The sequence below is a fragment of the Nannospalax galili genome, unplaced genomic scaffold, assembly GCF_000622305.1.
Source record: "Nannospalax galili isolate Female #2095 unplaced genomic scaffold, S.galili_v1.0 scaffold1191, whole genome shotgun sequence".
NCBI lineage: Eukaryota > Metazoa > Chordata > Mammalia > Rodentia > Spalacidae > Nannospalax > Nannospalax galili.
Genome location: NW_008330570.1, coordinates 4,969,060 through 4,991,368, shown reverse-complemented (window position 1 = coordinate 4,991,368; position 22,309 = coordinate 4,969,060). Strand labels below are relative to the sequence as shown.

General features: G+C 43.4%; 1 protein-coding gene across 3 annotated transcripts in view; it reads right to left on the bottom strand.

Annotated features, from left to right (window-relative positions):
• The window catches only part of Apob (apolipoprotein B), a 63,237-nt gene extending 41,478 nt beyond the window's left edge, over nucleotides 1-21,759 (bottom strand). For 2 of the 3 annotated variants that reach the window (XM_029553981.1, XM_029553985.1), the window contains exons 1-18: nucleotides 21,605-21,759; nucleotides 21,182-21,220; nucleotides 19,994-20,109; nucleotides 18,861-19,006; nucleotides 16,730-16,883; nucleotides 15,881-16,036; nucleotides 14,308-14,432; nucleotides 13,555-13,640; nucleotides 11,956-12,175; nucleotides 10,925-11,152; nucleotides 10,571-10,688; nucleotides 10,327-10,473; nucleotides 9,367-9,578; nucleotides 8,850-9,087; nucleotides 8,215-8,391; nucleotides 6,672-6,863; nucleotides 4,810-4,977; nucleotides 4,118-4,329 (exon numbers count right to left, since the gene is read on the bottom strand). In XM_029553981.1, coding sequence (XP_029409841.1) covers nucleotides 4,118-4,329; nucleotides 4,810-4,977; nucleotides 6,672-6,863; nucleotides 8,215-8,391; nucleotides 8,850-9,087; nucleotides 9,367-9,578; nucleotides 10,327-10,473; nucleotides 10,571-10,688; nucleotides 10,925-11,152; nucleotides 11,956-12,175; nucleotides 13,555-13,640; nucleotides 14,308-14,432; nucleotides 15,881-16,036; nucleotides 16,730-16,883; nucleotides 18,861-19,006; nucleotides 19,994-20,109; nucleotides 21,182-21,220; nucleotides 21,605-21,680 — 2,810 coding nt within the window. In that variant the 5' untranslated portion in view covers nucleotides 21,681-21,759. The remainder of the gene's footprint in view (nucleotides 1-4,117; nucleotides 4,330-4,809; nucleotides 4,978-6,671; nucleotides 6,864-8,214; nucleotides 8,392-8,849; nucleotides 9,088-9,366; nucleotides 9,579-10,326; nucleotides 10,474-10,570; nucleotides 10,689-10,924; nucleotides 11,153-11,955; nucleotides 12,176-13,554; nucleotides 13,641-14,307; nucleotides 14,433-15,880; nucleotides 16,037-16,729; nucleotides 16,884-18,860; nucleotides 19,007-19,993; nucleotides 20,110-21,181; nucleotides 21,221-21,604) is intronic. The other variant, XM_029553976.1, reaches the window with a different exon arrangement.
• Between the last annotated feature and the right edge of the window lie 550 nt (nucleotides 21,760-22,309).

The window sequence follows — 22,309 nt, the reverse complement described above, 5'->3', positions numbered from 1 at the left end:
TATATATATATATAATTTATCTTCCTTGATAGCTCAGAAGCATTCAGTAGAGATGCTCACTTGCACCTAGATTAAGATATCCGAGTCTAACCTCGGTCAAAGTTATACCACTTTCCTTTCATGTATGTACCTAAAACAATAGCAAGTAAAACAAAGTCTACAGTGTCCTGGCTTCCTCTTTGGCATAAGTTCTTCCTCCAGTGCTATCTCCTTTTGTTTTGGAAGGTGTCATAAGCCAAGTGTTGCTGATGTGAGCAGCCTGCCTAGGTGTGTACTTTGGTCCCTTCTTGTCACTGTTTCCATTTATTCTCCATCTTCACTCACATGTTTATATTCTCCATGTTCTGCCCTCATTTCTCATTGATGGTTGTTTGGTTTCACTTCTACATGCTGATGATTTCCAAATTCACGTGGGAGCTCAAACCTTTTTACTGGGCTGAGTTCCACAGGTCTATTTGCCACTTAGATAGTTCAAACTAATTGTTTCATAGGACACCAAAATCAGTATATCCAAACTTTGAAATCTTAGATATGCACGTTTCAATTTGAAAACCCAGAATGGTCAGGAAACTAATAAATGGCCATGGGGGGGCGTGGAGAGGCTTCCCAGGAAAAGAGGTAGAATGCAGTGATCTAAAAGGTAGAAAGGGGAATAAGAGAGTTGGGAAGAGTTTAATGGGGGTGGAGAATGGAAGGACAGGGCAGAGGAGGGGGAGGGATAACTAGCACCAAAGGCCTTTCATAAAAGCCACATCTGCTTCATAAAATGGAGCCCATTTCTGACATTGATATCAGGCCTAGGAACTAGAGACTAGACAGGTCATAGCCCATAGAAGAGGCCCACCACTATAGAAGCCTAACATATATACATATACATTATAAAAAGAAATTAAAAGGAGTTATCTTATAATAGGGGGACATTGCCCTTACTAGACACCATAGGCTAGCAAAACAAAAGTCCAATGGTGTGAATAAACTCCCTCTTGAAGCTGTTGACCAGGGTTCCCACAGACCTTCAAAATACTGGCCATTGCCTCTACTATTGGTTGCCTACCAGAACTTCACAGTAAGACCCTATTTTTTTAAATAAGAATATTTCTTTTTAAAAAATGTTTTATTTATTATTTTTATTTTATGTGTATGCGTGTATTGCCTGCATGTAGGTAAGTGCACCCATGTTGTGCAATGCCTGTGGAGGACAGAGAGGCAGTCGGATCCCCTGGAACTGGAGTTACAGGCAGTTGTTAGCTGCCATGTGGGTGTTGGGAGTCAATCCTAGGTCTTCTGCAAGAACAACCAGTGTTCTTAACTGCTGAGCCATCTCTCCAGCTCCAATTGTTGAAGACACTACATACATGAGTTGCAGAACAAACAAGGAGAAATCACGCTGGTGCTGATTCCAAAGCCTGATCTCTATTGGCTAGCTTTCATCGTGCTGGAAGGTGCTATGCATGCTAGAAAATTAATAACCGACTTTAGCCAGTTGTGACTAAAAAAACAACTAAAACAGCTAAAAAAACAACTGGTTTGGCAGGATACACCCACTGGTGCAATAGTGGCATGGGTGTTATTGGAGTAACCAACCACTTTCTAATTGGATTTAAGGTCTGCTTCCTAAGATCGAGCCCATACCTGACACTGATATTAAGCCTAGTAATATGAGACTAGACAGGTTAGAGACCATAGGAGAGAGCCTAATACTAATATTTTGCTTAATGAATATAGTATTAAACTAATTCTTAATGACTTATTGCTATACCCATATATTAATGCATCTCTCAGTTCTCACCAGGGAAGCTTCCTTATTCAGCAGATGATGATTAACACAGAAACCCATAACTGACTAACATGCAGAGAACAAGAGGCTTCAGAGTGCTTATCCCCGAATAGGACACCTATATCAAACTTCTGCCTCCCAAGGTTCAGGGATTATTGCAGAAGATGTGGTGGAAAGATTATAAGAGCCAGAGGTGGTAGATGACCACAAGGAGAGGGAGCTTTTCTAGACTTCTGGTCAGTTACTCATATGAACTCACAGCAATGGTTACAGCATGCACAAATCTCACATAAGCTCAATCCAGACACAATCCCAGCATAGATGTGGAGAAATGGGTAAGAAACCCATCCCTACCTGAGGAAGTGTTGGCAACAAATGGATGCTGGGGGAAGGAAAGTCAGTTTCATTTGAGAGTCTCGGTAAGTTGACCAGACTCTAGTGGATGAAACCACACAGTAGGGCATTTGGACATACAAATTTGACTCTATAGGCCTTAATATATAATGAACATATTGAATATTATATAACATATCATATATTTATATTATAAGGGGGGTGTGCAGATAGTGGAGGAAATCTAAATACAATAAATCTCTCTCTCTCTTTCTCTCTCTCTCTGTTCCCTGTTTCAATGAAGTAACCATGTCACTTGAAGTAATTCTTATCTCTCTGTACTTGTTAGCAATTTGACATATAGTCAGGTACATCTGTTTCCATTCATTTTTGTTCTTATGCCTCATTTCGTTTTGTTTCTCGTGCTGGGGATGAACTGTCCTAGAGCTTTACACTTGCTAATCAGTCACTCTACCACACAACCCACCCCTACCCTATTCCTTCTATTCTTTCTCTTCCTTTCTTTCCCTCCCTCCCTCCCTCCCTCCCTTCCTTCTTTCTTTCTTTCTACTCTATATCCAGCCAGTCATCAAATACTTATGATTTTACCTCCTTGTGATTTTTGGAGCCTGCTCACTCTTCTCCCCCTGGATATCTGTCTAATGCAGGTCATTGTTCCTGCTCACTATGCATGATTGTAGTAGGGTCCTTCCTAGCTTCCTCTTTCCTAGTTTTCCTCCCTCCCTCCCTTCCTTCTTTCTTTCTTTCTACTCTATATCCAGCCAGTCATCAAATACTTATGATTTTACCTCCTTGTGATTTTTGGAGCCTGCTCACTCTTCTCCCCCTGGATATCTGTCTAATGCAGGTCATTGTTCCTGCTCACTATGCATGATTGTAGTAGGGTCCTTCCTAGCTTCCTCTTTCCTAGTTTTCCTTTCTAAAGCCAGAGTGTTTCCTCTTAATACCTGTTTATTGCATTTATACTCTTTTTCTCAACTCTGTTGCTTTCAGGGCAGTCCAAAGTCTTTATAAGAGTTTATAATGCTAGCCATGTCTCAGCTGAGCTACCCTTTCCCACCATAGTTCCCTAGCATCTCTGTTCACTTTGCTAACTTAACACATTTCAGCTCTTTATATAGCAATTGTCTCTGTGTTAAAACCATCTTGGATGATAGCTCTTTAAAACAACAGGATGTTCTAGCAGAAAGCAAGCAACTCAATAGCTTCAGGAAGCCCCTGAAACTGGCCAGGTTCACTAGGCTCTTCCCTCCCCTAGCATATATAAGCCCTAAAGACTGCTAAGAGACACTCTCAGACCAGCAAAGTTCCCTGGAAGAAGTTGACCTTGGAAGAAGCTGAGACAAACTGGACTGCCTAGAAGAGGCTCAGATTGACTGATCCACCTGAAAAGGCTGCTCTCCACCCTGTTGAGCGCCTGTAGGTTATGCAGTGTGCTCCAGGTTTCCTGCTTTGTGATGTCACAGGGAGATCCTTGTGTATCTCCTTCAATAAGCTTGGTACATACTAAGCAATTAAAAGCTATTTCTGAATGAGGAAATGAACGTGTTAATATTACTGGCCCTGGAACTCTTATTTTGAGGCTGGATCCCATAATCGTGTGATTAGGAGTTTTATGCGTGTTTCATCCAGAGTTAGTTACCGCAGACTAGTGTGACCTATGGTGTTTTTCCTGGAGAAAAGTATTTGGTTCCCAAACAGGAACTCTCCAACCCTAGTGTTTCTTCATTCTTAAAATGAATAAACAAATAGACAACACCCTACAACTTAGCAATTATTCATTAACCAGCAGATGTTAAATCTCAGTGTAGAACAGCACAGGACAATTTAGTAAAATGTAGATAGCAAAAGTACAGGCAATCCCCCTGTCCTGTTTCACCAGCACCTAAATTACTTCAATTAGTTATCTAGCCTGACCAAATCCCGCAGATACATCTTCGGTTCTCCCTTTCAAACAGGCCAGGCAGACCTGGCTGGCAGAATTACCTGGCGCTGAATAGCTTGACCGGCCTCTTTGGAGAAGGGACGATGATCTTCAACTGCCCAGCTTTCAGAGTCACGTGAGCCTCTAGGCCTGACTCATGGAAGAAGTTGGTGTTCATTTGGACACCACTCTTAGCGAAGGCGGGGATGATGATGCCCATGTTTGTTACAAACTCCAGGGCCATTGAAGGCTTTGCCACCAGCTCTGCTTGCATCTGTAAATCAGAAACGACCTATTCAGTTTCATTAAATACCTCGGCCTCCTAATTAACCTTCCTTCTGACGCCTGGGGAAATGTCTCTGTTAACTCACACCTCATTCACACATTTTGAGATTTATTTGGAGGATGAAAAGCTGAAGTGTTCGGTTCCCCAGAGCCAGCCTGCATTGCCCAGGACTAGGATGAACCTTAACAAACCTTAAGCATAACTGGATGGATTAAAAAAGATAATAAGAATCTTCATGTGCTGAGAGAACAGTTGAGTTCTCTTTTTATTTATATGTCAAGTAGAGAGAAATGGTGAAGTGATGCATACTGGTAGAATCCTAAAATTCTCTTAAAAATTAACAAGGTGATTACTACTATGAACCATTTTATCATGAAGTGGAAAACATTTCAAAAACGTGTGCAAGAGTTGCTCTCCGGAGGAAAAGTAACACAGGCATTGGTTTGTTTTCGTTCAATGCAGTCTTACATTGGCTAATTCCAGTTTCACTCCAGCCTTGGTCCCAGGGGTGATGACTCCAGATGAGGACACTTGCAGCTGTAACCCTACTCCAGTGGGGAGTTCAAAGGCATTGTCCATGAAGATGTAGTGAAGAAACAGGTCGTTCTTTGAACCTTCCCTTATGGCCTGTGCAATCTGTAAATCCAACAGGGGAGACCAACTTCAAGTACAACATATGTGGGTGACTTTTGTTAAATGTGACCTCCTAAATATCACACAATTCCTTTTCAGAAAGAAAGGAACTAGCCCATTTTGATTAGCTGGATAGTCTCAGAAATATAGGTTAATGATTACTGGTTTCAGTGCATTGAGATATAAGAAGTTTCTATAGCTTGACTGTCATGTCATTTTAAACTGCTGAGTCAGAGGTTCTTAGGAATACTGCTGGACTGCAGTGCTTTACAAACTTTAAGTATCATGTATGACATGGGACGGAGTTTTAAAAAAATCTGAGTGCAAATGAGTTTACCTGCAATGTATTTCATTATGGCAAAATAAACTTTTTGAAATCAAAAAGCTACTGAAATGATGTCCATGGGAATATATATATTGGCTCTTTTTAAAAAAATTATTTTTTCATAAAAGAACTTGAGACCTGCTTTTTCTTTCTTCATTTTGCAGTGCTAGGTGGGAATGAAATCTGGGCTTTGATCATGCTAGGTTACTATTCTGAGTCACACCCCCAGCTCTTGAGTGTTCTCTTCTCAAAGTCAACATGAGTATTTATCTAGTTTTCGGGAATATGTGTGTATATTTTCTCCTTTTTTTGGTAAACAATGATGATGATGATAATAATAATATAACACATTTAGATAGTGGGTTATTGTTTCCTAATGTTTTCATTTATATTATATCATTTCAGTATTAAAGAGAGCTTTCAGCATAGGTTGGGAAAGGTACACTTAGAATTGTTTTCTAGAAGATCAAATTAATGCTCTTGAAACATACAACTAATATGAGTGGGTACATTTCTGAATGCTACCAAATTTTCTCTGTGCCAAGAATCATCTATTTAAAAATAGACTGTGTAGGTGGTATATGTGTCCATGTGCTCTAATGGGTGCAGGTACTTTTACCTGTGCTTGCATGTATGGAGGTCAGAAGTTGATGCTGGGTGTTTCCCTTTATCATTCTCTATTTTATTCTTTGAGATAGGGCCTCTCACATCACCTGCCAGTTTGGACCAGGTTGGTTGTTCGCTGAAGTCTCAGGATTTGGCTGTTTCTGACTCCAGCACTAGGGATGCAGATGCACATGACTGTATCCAGCTTTTACGTGCATGTTGGAGTTCCAAACTCAGGTCCTCATGTTTGCATAGCAACCACTTTACACACTGAGTCATCTCCTCAGCCTCCTCATCTGTTCGTTAATGTGTATGTATGTGCATGTTCATATGTGTGCATGTGTGTGCAGGTGTACATGCATGTGCATGCATGTGTGTGGAGGCCAGGCCAACCTCGGGTATCATTTCTCAGGATGCTTTTAAACTTGTTTTTTGAGATAGGGTTTCTCAGTTTTACCTGGAGTTTGCTGCTGGCTACTTGCCTGTCTCTGTCCCCAGCCCCAAGTGTTGGGATTATAAGTGTGTGCCACCACATCCAGCTTTTTTATGTGGGTCCTGGATACTGAACCCAGGTCTTTATGCTTGCACATCAAGCGCTTTATTGACTGAGCCATTTCCTCAGACCTCAAGAATCACCTTTACTGAATTCAGGGCAAACCTCAGTCTTTGAAAGAAGTACAAATACCTTCTCTGGTTTGTGTGGCCAGGAGATCTAAGAAGAGCCTGGCTAATTCATGAGTGCTCAAATGGGGCCTGGGTCACTTACCATCTGGGGGATTCCCTGCAGAGTACGTGCACCATTCATTAGAAGCCTTCCCAGGAGCTGAAGGTCTTGGAGCCTGACAAAGCCAAGCTCTTCTCCCAAGATGCGGAGGTAGGCTCTGGCTTCAGGGACTTCTTTGGATTTCAAATCTTTGATCAACTTGTCAACAATGGGCATGATTCCATTCACCATGTCCTAGGATTTTAGTAACAAAATATCTAGTGAGATACTAGCTCTGTCCAACAGTTTTAGATTCCTGAAGTTGATTTATCGTTGCAGCTGTGATATGCCCAAGCTCAAGCCCTCATGGTATGGATGGTAGGAATATAGGGCAAGCCCCACTTTTTACTGAAGGATAATTCCCCTGACACAGACGAAAAGCTATGAGCCCTTGTCAGGGATAGGGGTGCTTTCAAAGCAGTGCTTAGCTTGAAGAAAATATGGCATAGCAAAGGAAACCCCTGCTCTCCAAGATGCCAGGATCCCCAGGGCTCCTCAAGATTAGGAAGCTCTCTATCTCCCCCTCCTCTTAGTCCTCTCTCTCTTGACTGAGAAAGAGTGCTAGGAATCTCTTGAGGAAAAAGTAGCTACTATATAAATCAGACAGAAGTCTGAAAAAACATGACCATAGACTGTTATTAGAGATAGAAAGAAACCCATAGACTATTGTACAGTAACTTTGAAGAAAAGAGAAAAACAGACCCAAAATGAATCAGCTTCAACTGGAGGTCAGAAGACAGAAGGTGAAGGGTGAGACTACCAGGTAACATATGGGAGCAAACTATGGCAGTCTCGAATGTGCATTAAAGTCCCCCAGAGTCTTGTTCAAATGGAGTCTGATTCACTAGAATTTGGGCAGGCCTGAGAATCAGTATTTATAACAAGTTGTCTTATAGTACAATTATGAGACTATGAGTAGAAAAAAAATTAAAAAAAATAAGAAATTCCACCTTAAAAAACCTAGTTTCTACTCCTTAAAGGGTGGCTCACTGCCAGCTTTAAAGCTGAGTTTGTTCTCAATAGTTAGTGCATTGACGTGACAGTCAAAAGAAAGGGTTTAATAATTATGAAAATATTAATTTAAAACTATAAGTATCTTTTTATTGAGCAATCAATACTAATGTCAGGTAGTGTGCTTAGCACTGAATATATCTTATTTCATTTAGTTTTTAAGTAATGCTGTGAGATATAGATTATTATTAGAATCCTGTTGATATAGGAGCAAATATACCTAAAAAACCCCAACTTTTCCAGGGGTGTACAATGTGGAGATGGTGAGGTTAGAATTCAAACTCATGCCTGATACATTACACTTAACTATTTTGCTAGTGTACCTCTAGTACATCTTGTTTTCCAGGTACACTGAGTTTTCAAGGGGCCCTTAATTGCAGGGGATACTGGTTCTTAGCACCGCAAGGATAGCCAATCTAAGAACACCCAATGGTGATAATTTCAGTTAGATAGAAATTCCATGTCTTCTAGGCCAAGACACGAATGTTTTGGACTGAGACCCAATCCTTTATTGAGAGTATACTTAAATACATACCTGTTCATGTTTGTCATCTTTGGTATAGCCAAAGTGGTCTACTAAGACCTTGGAGACACGATCAGGAACTTGACCATTGACCCAATACAAAGCCTTGTTGACACTGTCTGGGAAAAATCCTTGCTTCCCAAAAAGAGCCTCCAATGTTGGCTCAAAACCCTTTCCTTCGAAACCAACCTGAGAAAGAAAATCAGGCAAAATATGACATTAGGTTTTTGGTTATATACTGGCTCCCGGCCCCCACTTTTATGTCTAAGTAATAAAACAAGCATCTGATGAACACTACAGGAAAGGGGCTGAGCTTGGCACTTCATGAAAATTATTTGTTTAAATTTCTCTAGAATCTTGAGTAGTGGCGTTCATCTGCCTTTTTCTAGAAAAGAGGCAGCTAAGGATCAGAGTGGTTAAATAATTAAACTGAGGAGCCAGAGTTGGGAGTGGATTTGAAGTTTGAAGCAGGCATGATGCATGCATTTAACACATGCATAGTCTTGGGTTTGGGGTTGAGGGGCTTCTCTGAGGCATCGTTGGTTCTATTTAATCTAAGGATTCATGCTTCAGATGACCCCTAGTGGAGAGAGGCGGCGTTGCACTGAATGGGCTAGAGAATTTGAGACCTTTAGCCTCACACATACCTCGAATAGGTCAGTTGAAGCAAATCCAAAGACAGTGAGGGTTGTTTTCAGCATGCTTTCCTTGGGGAGATAATTGTTTGGATCAAATATAAGATTCCCTTCAATTTTGGCTGAGACTGGGTCAAATGATGGAAAAGAAATAGATTTGGAAAGTTGATAGTTCCGGGAAAATTTTCTGAAGTCCATAATTGTTGGAAGTTGAGATTCCTTCAAAGCTTCTTCCACTAAATTTTTCAGACTAAATGAAAAGAAAGAATATGATTCAATCCCAAATCCCTTGTTACTTGTTTATTGTCTCTTGTATCTCAAATAGATAAGAATTTCTAATCACAACTAAGATGGGTGGGCTTTGTTTGTCCCACGGCTTTGGCCCAGGGTCTATACACATTCACTTAAGTGTTTTCTCCAAAGGAAAAGATACATCCTGAGGGCAAGCAGTGCCGGTAGAGTCAGGGCTTGGTATTCTATCCCAGGGCCTGCCCTCAGTGGCAGGTGGGGGAAAGTTATTCTTACTTACTCTTCTACATATAGTTCTTCGGAGTTTAAGATGTTGGCAATGTGAGATGCCACAAAGTTCTTCACTTGCTCGTTCTGTTCCCCTGGGAGAAGTTGGGTAATTTTGTTAATATCTGATGAGGAAGGTCCCTTCATCAGCACGAGATAAGCAGCCAGTCGTTTCTCCCCTGGAGAGGCACCATCCACAAAAGTCTCAAGCAGGATCCTTCGAGCCTGCAGCCAAAAGAGGAGAGAGTGGTCACCGTCCTTCTATTAGGACACGGGACATACCTGACCAACCTGGCATGATATGTTGGCTCATTCTTATGTAAAATTCTAGTTTCTTTCTAATAAGGCTGCAAATGCTGATATGGACTTCTTGCCAGTGTTCCCTGGGGCAATCAGTTCAAGGTATGTTTCTCAGAAGACATCTATAAAATACATCATGAATTCAATTGCATTAAAGCACACAAATTATGATCAACTTATAACTTGTTTGTAGAGCTGCCACTTAATAAAGATAAGATTGTTTGAATATAAATTGTGTCACTGTGGAGATAAAGAAAGAAAACCATAGTGAGTTTGGGGCTTATAAATAAGGTAGTTTCCAGTGCTCTGGAGTTTTGCACCCCAAATTCATGATTTCAGTTAGGCTTAAATTCGTGATTTTAGTTTGGTGAGATTGGGTAGAATCAATGTCTTCCCAAGTTGAGATGATGGTTAATCTTGTGGTAGGATAGCATGTAGCAAAACTCTTGCATTCTGCTTGATGAATTAACTACAAGGTTGAGAGTATGTCTTTCATATCCAAGTACTGCTGGGTAGTTAAGTTAATGGGCTTATTGAAATAGAAATTCACAATTAGATGATTTATAAGCAAACCAGTAGAATGGCGAGATTTATAATCTGATTCCGTTTATAGTTTCCAAACCATGTCGATCAGCATCAGCTTTCACTTGTAGGATTCCTCTGCGTGCTTTACCTCATCTCCAAGTTTCATCTTCCTCAGGGCCTGGATAGCAGCTTTCTGAATCAGCAGTGATGGTTTTGTACTTTTGACACAATTCAGGACTGAAGACTTGAGTTCTGGTGTTACTTGTTCCATGGTTCCGCCCATGTTTCCAATGACCTACATTGAAAAAATGAGATAAGAACTCATCATAGTAAAGAGTATCTGGAAGGAACATTTCTGAAACAAGGCATATTATGCAAAAGACTGAAAGTACCCTCAAAATCAAGTAGGTGTGGTCTTCATCCCTGGTGCATTCGTTGCTAATCTGCTCCAGCAGGTAATTAGCAATGTCCTGCAGATCTGAGCTCCCTGCACGGTTCACCTCATGATAACTATAGAATAAAACAAAGAGAAACTTATGAATCAGTAAGCATAGTAGTTAAGTTTTTCTTAAAATCCAAACTTGTTTTTGCTGATTCTTATTTCAAGTTGTCTCTCTTAAAATGAGCTATAAAAAGCAGGAGACAGCACTGGGATTTGAAGGCGAGGGGGCTGCCATGTGGGATGTGAGGCAGAGATGTGGACCTTCTTTTTCTCTCAGCTGGGGCAAGGCAAGGTGGAAACTCACTTGTTGACCACGTGGCTCAGTGCATATAGGGTGGCTCGGCTCTGCTGCTCCTTGGCGGTGTTAAAGATCTCCCGCAGCCTCTGTGTTGAGGGATTTGGGATCAAGGCTACCAGGTAGGTGGCAACATCAATCAGCAGTGGGTGAGCTTTCTCGCTTTTCAGCCACTGGAGGATATGTGTGTAACACTGGGGCTGTCCGCACTGAACCAAGGCTTGCAGAGTGATGGGGCTAAGGAGAGAAATTCAGAGAGAGTTATGCAGGGCACCTTCAAACTGTATCCAATACCTTCAGCCCATGATGTGCCTTCTGCCAAGAGAACACATATCTCATTCCTTTCGCTTCCCAGATTTAACCATCTCTTGCACTGCAACAAAGAGCTCAGGAATCTTGATGCCTTCCTCTTTGATGTCTTTCCTAGGGTTATTTACTGGAGAAACATCACTGAGGGAAGTTTGAAGAAGGACCTTCAGACATGAAGCCAAAAAAGGACTGGTCAGGACACAAAAATGCTTGGGCAACATTGGCATAGGCCATTCCTGGCCTCAGTCCCCTTTGGCCTCCGCAGTACTTACAGCAAATGCCTGAAGGGTGGAGAAATGGCACTATTCTGTTTGCCTGAGTTCTCTTTCCACTAGTCTTGAAGCATCAAGGGGCCTAGATTTTTTTCTCTCAAAATCTTCAGGGTACTCAAAATAGAACTAGGATTTAGACGGTACCCATCAAATATAAGAACTACTCCCCTTTTATTTTAACACACAAATATGTCTAATGTGGTGTGTGTGTCTCTCTCCCTGTGTGTATGTGTGTGTGTGTGTGTGTCTGTGTGTCTGTGTGTGTGCTATGTCTTGCTCATGAATCTTCAGTACTTTAGCTGATAGTTCTAAAACCAGCAGGTATTAACTGACTGACTACTCAGTTATATGATTTGATAATTAAATAGTCTCCAAGATTCTTAGTTGGGGCAAAGTTCAGAAGTTCTTTAGCTTCCATAGGTCATTTGAGAATTTGAGGTATAACCCTTAAAAACCTACCTGGACACTCCAATCAGCTGTGGTAAAAGAGATGTGATTGCCTCATCACTGAGGCTCCTCAGTTCAGTAACCAGTTTATTGAAGAGATTTGCCCTCTGAGCATTCTGATCTGAGATGGACAGTTTTTTCAGTTCCTGAAGGGTCTTCAAAACAGCCTCAGCCTGCTTTGGAGGTGACGTGGACTTGGTGCTCTCAAAGGCCAGACCTACCTGCTCAGTACCTGGAAGAAGGGAAGTGTCAAAGGAGTTCTTATTTTTGTAGCTCAAACATGTTTTTGTTGAATATAAGCTGGAAGCTGGGGTAGGTATCAGCAGAGGGAAGAGAGCATTGAAAATGATTGCATTCTCAGCTCATATTAAGCATCAGACTCTGAGCTGGGTGTTTGATTTAGTTGCTTTCACTGTCTCATCACAGCCTCCTTAAGGGAAAATATTCTTCCACAGCATAAAGTGAAAGGAACTAAGACACAGCAATGAGCGATGTAGACATGTCTTTAAAAAAATGATTTCTTTTTATTTTTTATTTATGTGCATATATGTGTGTCTGTGTATGTCTATGTCCACATGAGTTCTGGTGCCTGCAGAGACCAGAAGAGGGTGTCAGATCCCCTGAAATTGGAGTTACAGGCTGTTGTGGGCTGCCCAACATGGGTTCTGAGAACTGAGCTTGAGTCCTCTGGAAGAGCAGAGGGCGTCTTTCATTTGAGTCATCTTTCCAGTCCCATTACTTTGGGAATTTTTGCTCAAGAACCCTCTAGACTTACGCAGTCAACATGGAACTGAATCCAGTTGTGTGAACCTGGTATCTGATTACCCTGTGTTGCAAACAATGGTGAGGAGGCACTATTGCTGCCATGGCAACACCAAGACTAAGCTCAGTTGTCCTCACCCACCAGTTTTTCCAATTGAATCTTTGAGCAGCTTATTGGGAGGCGGGAGACCCTCCTACAGGTCCATTAGCCTATGCCAGGGAGAAGGTAACAGCCAGCATAGAAATGTGCAGTGGGCACAGGAAACTTTGATGACATCTGGGCATTCATTCTGTGACCTAGATTATATCACTAAGTACCACTGGGGGCCATTTTCTCCTCTGTAGAATGGACATAAATCCATATGCTTTCACCACCTGACCTCATAAGCTCTACAAATAAAGAAAACAATGAACACCGCACAAGATATAAGTAAAAACAATGCTAACCTGGGGTTACACTAGAGTTCTTTAAAGTTCTTAGCTCTAAAGACCAAGTCCTCGGATTACCTGATCTGACTTTGAAGGCTCTTTTCCATTTGCCTCCCTCTCCCAGGATAGTCTTCCAGCTGTATGGGACTGTCAGAGCTACCAGGGTGTTATGTTCAGCAGAGGCTTCAGTTTTCTACTTATAAAATCCCAGGCAGCTTTGGAGACATTTCCCTTCCTTTTGTCCCACTACCCCTTGACATCATGAAATGATTTCTTCCTAGTGATAGCTCAGTGGTCAGAACACTAGAGTCTCCCATACTCATTGCTCAGCAGACATTTACAAGGGCCTAGCCAAGAGCTGAGACACGATTGGCATCTCTTGGGCAGATTTCCTAGCACTTGTGGGGCAGAAAGTCTTACCTTCACTAAAGACACGGCTGTTGATCTTAGGTGTGTCTTCAAGAGTCAGTGTCTGTGTAACATGTGTCATGATCCCGTACTTATTCCTAGTAACAAAGGAAACACACTGCATTATGTATGATCAACTTCCAAGAACATGCTAAACTTTTCATGTTGAAAGTTCCGTATCACTGATCCTTCCCAAATCCTGCCCATCTTTTACAGCATGGTGAAGTCCAGCCATCTTGACTCTCTTATGGAGAAGGTCCACATCCTCCTGCTCATATTTGTTATCCTTTCTCTGAAGGACAAATGTACTTTATGTGCTATGCCAGTCTAGAATTCCCAGAGGGCTGGGACTAACACTACACCTTGAAAGTCTACTGTAGCTCCCATGGCATGGTGTTGAGGATATAGCAGTTATCTAATGCCAGTTTTCAAAACAGATTTGGCTGTACAAGTCTCACTGAAATCCTAAACCCTTCATGAAGCCCTTTCTAAGAGCTTCTAGGACATCATGCAATGAATGACTCCCAGCTTTTCTGGATCGACAAGTCCTTAAAATCTGAGTATAAGATATCTTTTGTTGGACTCCAATTATTTCACATGCCTAGAACTTTCTACCACATTCCCTTAAAAAGACATGGATAGACTCTATGTTATACATTCCACAGCTTCTTCTGGGCACAGCCTCATCTCCAACTGAACACTCAAGAGGCATTCAGCTCTCACCAATGCCTTAGATGATGAACCAGGTGAATGTGGGTTACCTACTTGTATGAGAAAGGCAGAAACAGGTGCTCCTCCTTGCACATGGCTTCTGACACATGCTTCCTCTTAGGGTCCAGGGTATACTGGCAGGACTGGCTGCTGCTGATCAGAGTTGACAAGGGGCGGACCTGTGGATGGGATCAGAGGAAAGCATTTCGGTCTGTCCTTGGAGCTTGAGGCTAAGTCTTCTGCTATAGGCAGCTGTCTTCAAGGAACTAGGGGATAGAAGCGCTGCAGCACTACATAAACCCAGTAAAAGGAACAGAACCTGATGAACTTGTCATTAGATGAAGGGACACAAGTCAACATGCCGTAGACTCTTTCCATTCCATCCCAGTCGAGTTCTCACCCTGCACACCATGAGTGCCTTATATCACATAGTACCTTCCACACACATGCACACCTCACAGCTTCCATTTATACATGCTTTGTATTTTTCAGGATTGTTCCCAACGAGCTCCATGAATGATGGATGCTTTATCCTTCCGGGTCAGGCCTAGGGCTGCTTCTCTGTACTGTCATTTGATGATTTTATCAGCTATGGTGTCTAGTGTCTCGTACTGGCAAGTGTGTGAACCTGTTGGCACATTGGTCTGAAAGCAACTTGTGGGACGCCTGTGGTTCATTTAGTTCTCTCATTCCTTCCTTTCTTCTCTCCTTCCCTCTCTCTCAGTGCTACCCAGAGCAAGGATGAGAACACAACAGACACTCAGAAAAGAATCCAAGACAGTGAATTGGCTTTATCTAACTGTGACCCTCACAGTCATCAGATCCTCGCCTTTTAGCCTCAAGGACAATGACCAGGAGCATTGCCAGGATGGCAGGGGTTGTTAAGTAGTTCATGCTTACTGAGCCAATTCGTAACTCATGTCCTGGAAGATGTTACAGGAACTGGACAAACTCAGGTACTATGTGATATACCCCATATAGTGGCAGAGGAAGTTAGTACTGAGACGGTGGCCTGGGAAGGAGCCAGAAGGCTTAGCTTTTGTCAGGTCCTACTTGGGGTGGAAGAACAGGAAACTGAGATACAATTGCTCTTGTCACTTCATGGTCCGAGGGAGAGGAGAGAGCACAGATCTGGGGAGTTCTTTAGGGGCCATTCACTTAGGACAACCAGCTCTTGTACAGAAAAAAAGTATGTGGCTATGCTTTCTCAGGGAAAGACAGGGAGATACAATTGCTCTTGTCACTTCATGGTCCGAGGGAGAGGAGAGAGCACAGGTCTGGGGAGTTCTTTAGGGGGCCATTCACTTAGGACAACCAGCTCTTGTACAGAAAAAAAAGTATGTGGCTATGCTTTCTCAGGGATAGACAGGCAGATGATTTGATGCCATAGCAGGACAGTAGGAAGGCCCAAGCTCTGGGCTGGGAGTCCAAATCTAGTCCTGGAACACTTAATAACAGTCCTACAGCCTTGGCAATCCTTGTCATGTCTGGTTCTCAGGGTCCCACTGGAGTCTCTATAAAGGACAAGCTGGGAAGGCTCTTCTCTGAGGCCCTAATAGCTAGAACATTCAGAATTTCCTAAGGAGGCAGCTGCTCGGTGCGTATGACATTGTGGTATGAGACTCACCAGGCCTTTGATGAGGGCAAGGGGGCTGACGCTAGTGCTGATGGGTTGGAAGCCATCACATTGCTGCAGGTCTCTCTCTGTGGACATTTCTGTCGCCACATTTCCTTTCCTTGTCGTTACAGTAACCTGAGTGGAGCAGTTTCCATACACGGTATCCTGTGGGAGCAGAAGATATGATCAGGTACAGTTAGTGTGGGGAAAAACACCATCAAGTGCTTGAGGGGGGCTGAGAGAGAGAGGCCTGGAGCATTGGCGGGAGGGATACAGATTTGGCAGGGATTTTCTTTGCTCCCATTGCTTTGGCTGGCCAACTTGTGTTGGTGGGAGGAGACCAGCAAAGAGTGGTACCCAGGATATCATGAGGCAGGAAACACCTCAATATTCTCTAAGAACATGGAGTAGAGAGATTAGAACACAGTAAGGGCTCAAAAACGTTCATGTGCCTGAAGTACATTGAATTCTCCCTATGAGATAGATCTAAAATTCTTAAAGTTGGCTGGCAGCATATTCCAGTCTCCTTGGTGTCTAAAATGCATATTGGCTTTCCTGTGTTATAATTGTGAGGGGCAGGAGAATGAAATATCAACCCAAAGCAAGTCTACTTGCTTGAGTCCTCACGAACTGCTTTAAAATTAGACACAAAGTCATCAGCTCAAGATGGCCTATCAGTAAGCCTTGGGGACAGAAGGAGCCGTAGTCACTGGCATTTACACCAATCCAAGGCGCCCAATGTATCAATGCAGCTTGACCAGTGATGATATATGATGTATTTTGTGGATGCTGAGGATGGTCTCTGACAGGTGAAGAGGAGCTTGAAAGGCCGTTGTCATCAGCTTTTAAAATTCTCACCAGGAACAACACTTGTTTGGCCTCTTCTGTCTCCGGAGGGACCAGGAGGGCAGAGATGATGCCCCTCTTTATGTTCAAGATGTGTTTAGGTTCATCCTTCTCAGGGTAAAGGACAGCCTGCTTCCCTTCAGGAATGGCCAGCTTGAGCTCATATCTGTTTTAGAGAGAGGAAGGGCATAGTCAAAGGAAGGCCTTTCCTGCACTGCCAACCTGCAGAGGGAGCCAGCAGTATGGCAGTCTCCTCCTACCTCAGTTCTTCTTTTGACCTTCCACACACATTTTCCAAAAAGTGTACAAATAGGTGTCGGTTTGGGCTTTCTTTTATTTCCTTGTCCTGTTTTTGGCTTGGCTCACTCACCCCTTCTTTGCTCCCCATCCACCCATCTCTGCTTCCATTACTCTTCGTGCGGGCACCTCCCTGTCTACCTCATTAGCGTGTCATGTCCATGCTGTTCTATACAGAGATGCGTGGATACAAACACAGACACAGATGTTTTTTCAGTGTTTTACACAAATGGCAATGTATTATGTCTACTTTCTTCACCTCGCTTTTCTCACTTAATTATACTCTGAAAATCTGAATCATTTGGAATACCTCTAATAGATTAATAAAATCTGTATAACAGTCCATTCTTTGGTTATTTATAGTTAATTAAACATTGCCCCCATTTGATGGCGTTTGCTTTCTTAATTTCTTTTGTGGTCACACAAGTGAGACTGAATTAGACAGCTTTATATGTCTGTTTTCACACATTCTGCTTTTAATCCCATGGGCTAGAGTCCCAGAGATTGGAGCTGCTGTGTCAAAGTATAAACACTACTCATTGGAATAGATATTGCTGAATGGCTCCCATTTCTACCATTAGTAAGTGACAATATATTTTTCTTCCCTGGCCTGCCAGCAACAGGCAACATAGCTGTATTAAAATCTTGTCATTTGATGTGTGTACAGTGATAGAGATCTTGTAATATTTACATTTTTCTATCTACGAGTGAATTTGAGCTTCTTTCCATGAATTTGTTGGAATTTACTTTTTTTATGTGGTCTCAGGCCATGAGTGAAGTCCAGGCTGACTTTGGTCTTAGGAACTTCCTGCTGGGGGTTTTTTGAACTGGTACGGGCCTGGCTGCACCTACTCTAGTTAAGTCAGAAGCGGGAGAAGAGGACCAGGTACTTCTCCTACAGCTCTGCACCTCTCACAGGACTGTAGACACAGCGACGCAGGCCTGGCAAGCTCTCATGGTTCCTTGTGTTTAGTGAAGAGAAAGGAACAAGAAATAACTGCTGCCTTCTCATCCCAGTACATCTTTTCCCTCCAGAAGTGTCAGATAAAGTAAGGTATTCTGATGGAAGACAGAAACATCCACACCTATTTCTCAGAGAAAAGACTATGTTCTAACATTTAGCAAATCTAAAAATGGGCACTATGGAGATCCCCCAGCTACTAAGTTAACATCCCCATGACAGCTTGCATTTTATAGACTTAGGGCCTCCTAAACTGTAACTAGGGGCAAGGTCAGGGTGGTGTTGAAAATACTTAATGATTGGTTCAACACTGTCACTGATATGTTGGGAGTGATGACAGCTGTAAACAGTAGCACTGGCCTTTGGTGTACAGTGACTGCATGCTACCCCTGGATAGGGGGACCTGTGAGGGCCTTGCCTGCCCTTTATCCTGCATGAACAGACCTTGTACTCTCATCATATGGGGGCCATGCAGAATTTATGATCTCACAGAAGCAAGTGTTGCCTGACCCATGCTGAAGACCCCCAGGTACCAGCCTTGTTTGATTCTTCAAACAGGGTCTCGTCTGTTTAAACAAACCACCTCAGCTTTGGTCTCAAGTGTCTAAACCATGAGATCTTCAGAAGCAGTCTAAATGATAATCAAGGGAACTTAACTAGGTGTGGGTAAATAATGCTTCCCTCTTTTTGATAGATGTGAAAACTCCACAGTATCCTGATCTATGATAGGTACTGAATACTAATGCCAGCGCTCACAGGCGTGCCTGATATGAGCACACCTATGCGCGTACCTCCAAGGACTCATGCGTACATGCATGTGTTCATGTTCAGCACATGCAGGATTTACAGAGTCCAGATATTTAAAGACACAAACCTTTGTCTTACCTGGACATGGCAGCTGCAAATTCCTCTGAGTTCTTGGTTTTCTTCATCAAGGCCTTGCCCTCTGGGTTGAAGCCATACACCTCTTTAAGGGTACATTGGCTGGTCCTCAGGATGAAGCTGCAGAGTTGGGGAACCTCCAGCTCGATCTAAAAGAATGGAAGGTACCAGCACACTGAGATTGTCCAACAAGATCAGGAGGTACCCTTTTGGCTTAATCGCTAATGACACCAAGGGAAAGGCTGTTGGGAATGTGGTGGTCATGTGTTAAAATAAAATGTTCCTTACTGTAGGACTGGTTATATTTCTGACTGTGTGCAAGACACATCCAGGGGCTACTGCTGAGGTTTGTGTGGAGAAGTCCAGCTAGAGGTTGCCCTCTTCGAAATTGGGCTTCGTAGTGCTGATCTATGCTGCCAAAACAGCAGGCATTAGCCATGGATGGCCATTTCAATTGAATAAAATTCAAGATTCAGTCCTGATTCTCTCATTGGCCATATTTCTGTTGGCCAGTAGCTACCCATGGGGCATGCTGCCACATTAGATCACAAGTATGGAATATCTCCACCATGCCGGAATGTTCTTTGAATGGTTCCAGATAACAACCAGAGATCAATTTCAGTTCTCTCCATCTGTGAAACTCTCAACAGGTACTCATAGGTAACTGTTTGGGGGATGACATTAAGGAAGCCTGTGCTGTCGATGCCAATGATGGCCTTTTCCTGCTTGTTATTTTCTTTTTCAACTATCACTCCACTATGCATTTCTTTTACATTTTCTCCAGATTCTGTTTGAGCTCATAAGTGCTGCGCACCCCAGAACATTCCCAAGATGATCACCTCACTTGGCCTCTTTTGTGTCCAGATCTATAGGCCTATCCTGCTGTCGTATAGACTGTGTCCTCCAATTACATCTTACAGGCTAACGGCAGAATAATTTGTCTCACATTTCTTTCTGTGGCAGACAATTTCTTATTCAGGTAGCTGACTTACAGACGGAGGGATAGTTTCAGTAGTTACAACAATCCTAGCAGGTGCTCTGACCTCCTGGGAGGTTCTATGTGGAATCTGGGAGGGCAAGGCTGGGGACAAGCTGTGGGTTCCTCTGCAGGTTCCTCCAGCCCCCGTCCTCCATACCTTGCAGTTGATCTTGGTGGTGCTTCTGGAGTCTGCAGTGCCACGGACTCCGCTGGAGCTCTCAGCCTCATAGTTGTACACATACTTTCGGAGGTGCTTGAATCGAGTTGCGTCTTCTAAAATGAGGAGAAATAAATCAGCCACACAGATGAAATAACTCTCCCAAGGACAGTTACTGGTGGGTAGAGGGGGTAGTGGCATAGTTAATAACATTGATAACTGAACTCAAACTATTTGTAATTGATTTTGCATTATATTTAATTTTCCTTTATAGATTTAACATCTCCATGTTTTTGCCAAGGCTGATATTTAAATTATTTTGGATGCTCCTAATATATTATCCAGGGTACATAGAAAAGAATGTCAGGCATCAAATAATGGGGCTCCAAAAATTTATAGAAGAGATGCTTCAGAAAATTAAGAGTTATCAAAGGAACAGTGCTAGTTCCATTTTTCTCCTTGCTTGAAAATGCTGTTACCATGTGACTCTTTTGATGCTATGAAATACCTAAAGCCAAGTTAATTAAGTGTAAGGGGTGCCTGACTGATTTTCAGAATTCTGCCCCGCCCCACCCCTCCGCCCCAAGAAATCTCTGGAGGATTCCACTGTGCTTGAAAGAAATTTTGTGAGCAATTCGAGTTTATATGCAGTACTCCAATATGACCATCAGATGGAGGTGTTGCCCCATCAAAGAAACGGCCAGCCCTGGCGCTCGCCTCAGAACACTGGGTACCGCTGCAAGGCCAAATCTTCTGACCTGTAGGGGTCAGGTAAATACTAAGGGGTGGCGGGGTCTGGAGTTCTGCACACAGGTTAAAAGTCAGCATTTCCTCATCCTTATACACTCTGAATCAATCATTAATCGTCATCCTCTACACTTTGAATCTATGATTAGTGATAAACAGGACAGTAATGTCTCTTCAAAGTGCCTATGACAGTCCCTTCCCTAACCTACTCCTGGCCCAAGAACAGATGAGAAAAACAAGGTAAAAAGGAGGGCATCCTTTGGGAGAGGGGACTGGGTGGGTAGAGACTCAAAACACTTGCTTCCTGGGGTCAGAGCAATGCCCACTTATCTGAGCATGTGGGCACTATGCGGTACTATGTAGAAAGAGCAAGCTCTTGGGAACAGAGGTACAGAGGACAGGCTGAGGTTCCCTTTCACACCCTGTGGAGAAATGCCTTACTTGGACAGTTCCAGTTGACATTTTCCAGCACTTCGTCTTCTGTAAGAAAAGGAGAAGGAAGCCTTGGCTTTTTTCGTGTCTTTCCAATGGGTTCCAGGGGCTGACAGGAAGGACTCCTTCAAGGTTTTAATTATTTTAAGGCTCTCCAGAACCTAGTTCCTAGTCCCTGCATCCACTGCCCTCACCTTGAGTCTGATGGAACCATCTGTAGTCCTGGTCTGCACCAACATCTACCTTAGGGCTCCAGGGGCTACCCTCCCTTGAACATGGCCCAAGCTACTCTAGCTCTACCACCCTCTGGTGTAACTGGTAGTCCCAAGCTATGACCCAGCACTGGGCTGTCACCCTGGTCCCCAACCCTGACTCCCGTGCTGTCGACCCTGGCCCCCACAGGGCCCCACCCTTGCCCCCACTGGCACTCACGAGCCCAGACGCTGGTGTCTAAGAGCAGCAGAAGCAGCAGCAGCACCAGCGGCAGCGGGGGCCTCTGAGGGCCCATGGCTGACCGGTGGGTGGGGTGGCTCCCCAGGCCTGGAGCCACTGCTGGCTCTGCAGGCTCTTCCAAGACCGTAGCTAGTTGTAGCAGGCACTGGTGAGAATGCTTGGCCGCGAGAAAAGTGCTCCATTTATAGGAAGCCCGGGCTTAGGGAGAATTGCCAAAGGTCCAAAGGGCACGGCTCGGGGCCTGTTTGATTTTCCACACAGACTTGTCCCTTGGTGTATGTAGTTGGGTATGGAAAGGGTCTCATGGTAGGCCCAGCACAGCCGTCTGGGGCTTTCTCTTGGGCTGATATTCTGTGAGGGTCTCAGACAATGGATGGTGGGCTCACAACCTGCCCTGACCAACTATCTTCACCAGATGATCAAGCACAGGCACAACCCACCCTCCCCCTGCTCTATGAAGCCCTGTAGAAAACTGTCCTTGATGTCCTGGGACGAATTTCCCTAAGTTCTTTCCCATTTTGGTGGACTTTGGGTTTGTATGGACAGTGGGGTTCTGACCAGTCTTGACAAGTGCTGGTGGCTGTGGGGAGGGAAGAGAGAGAGGAGGAAACCTGGGAAGTCTGGTGAATGACTGCACTGGGCATGTGGGAAGGACAATAACCCAATCACAGCATGAGTTTGATG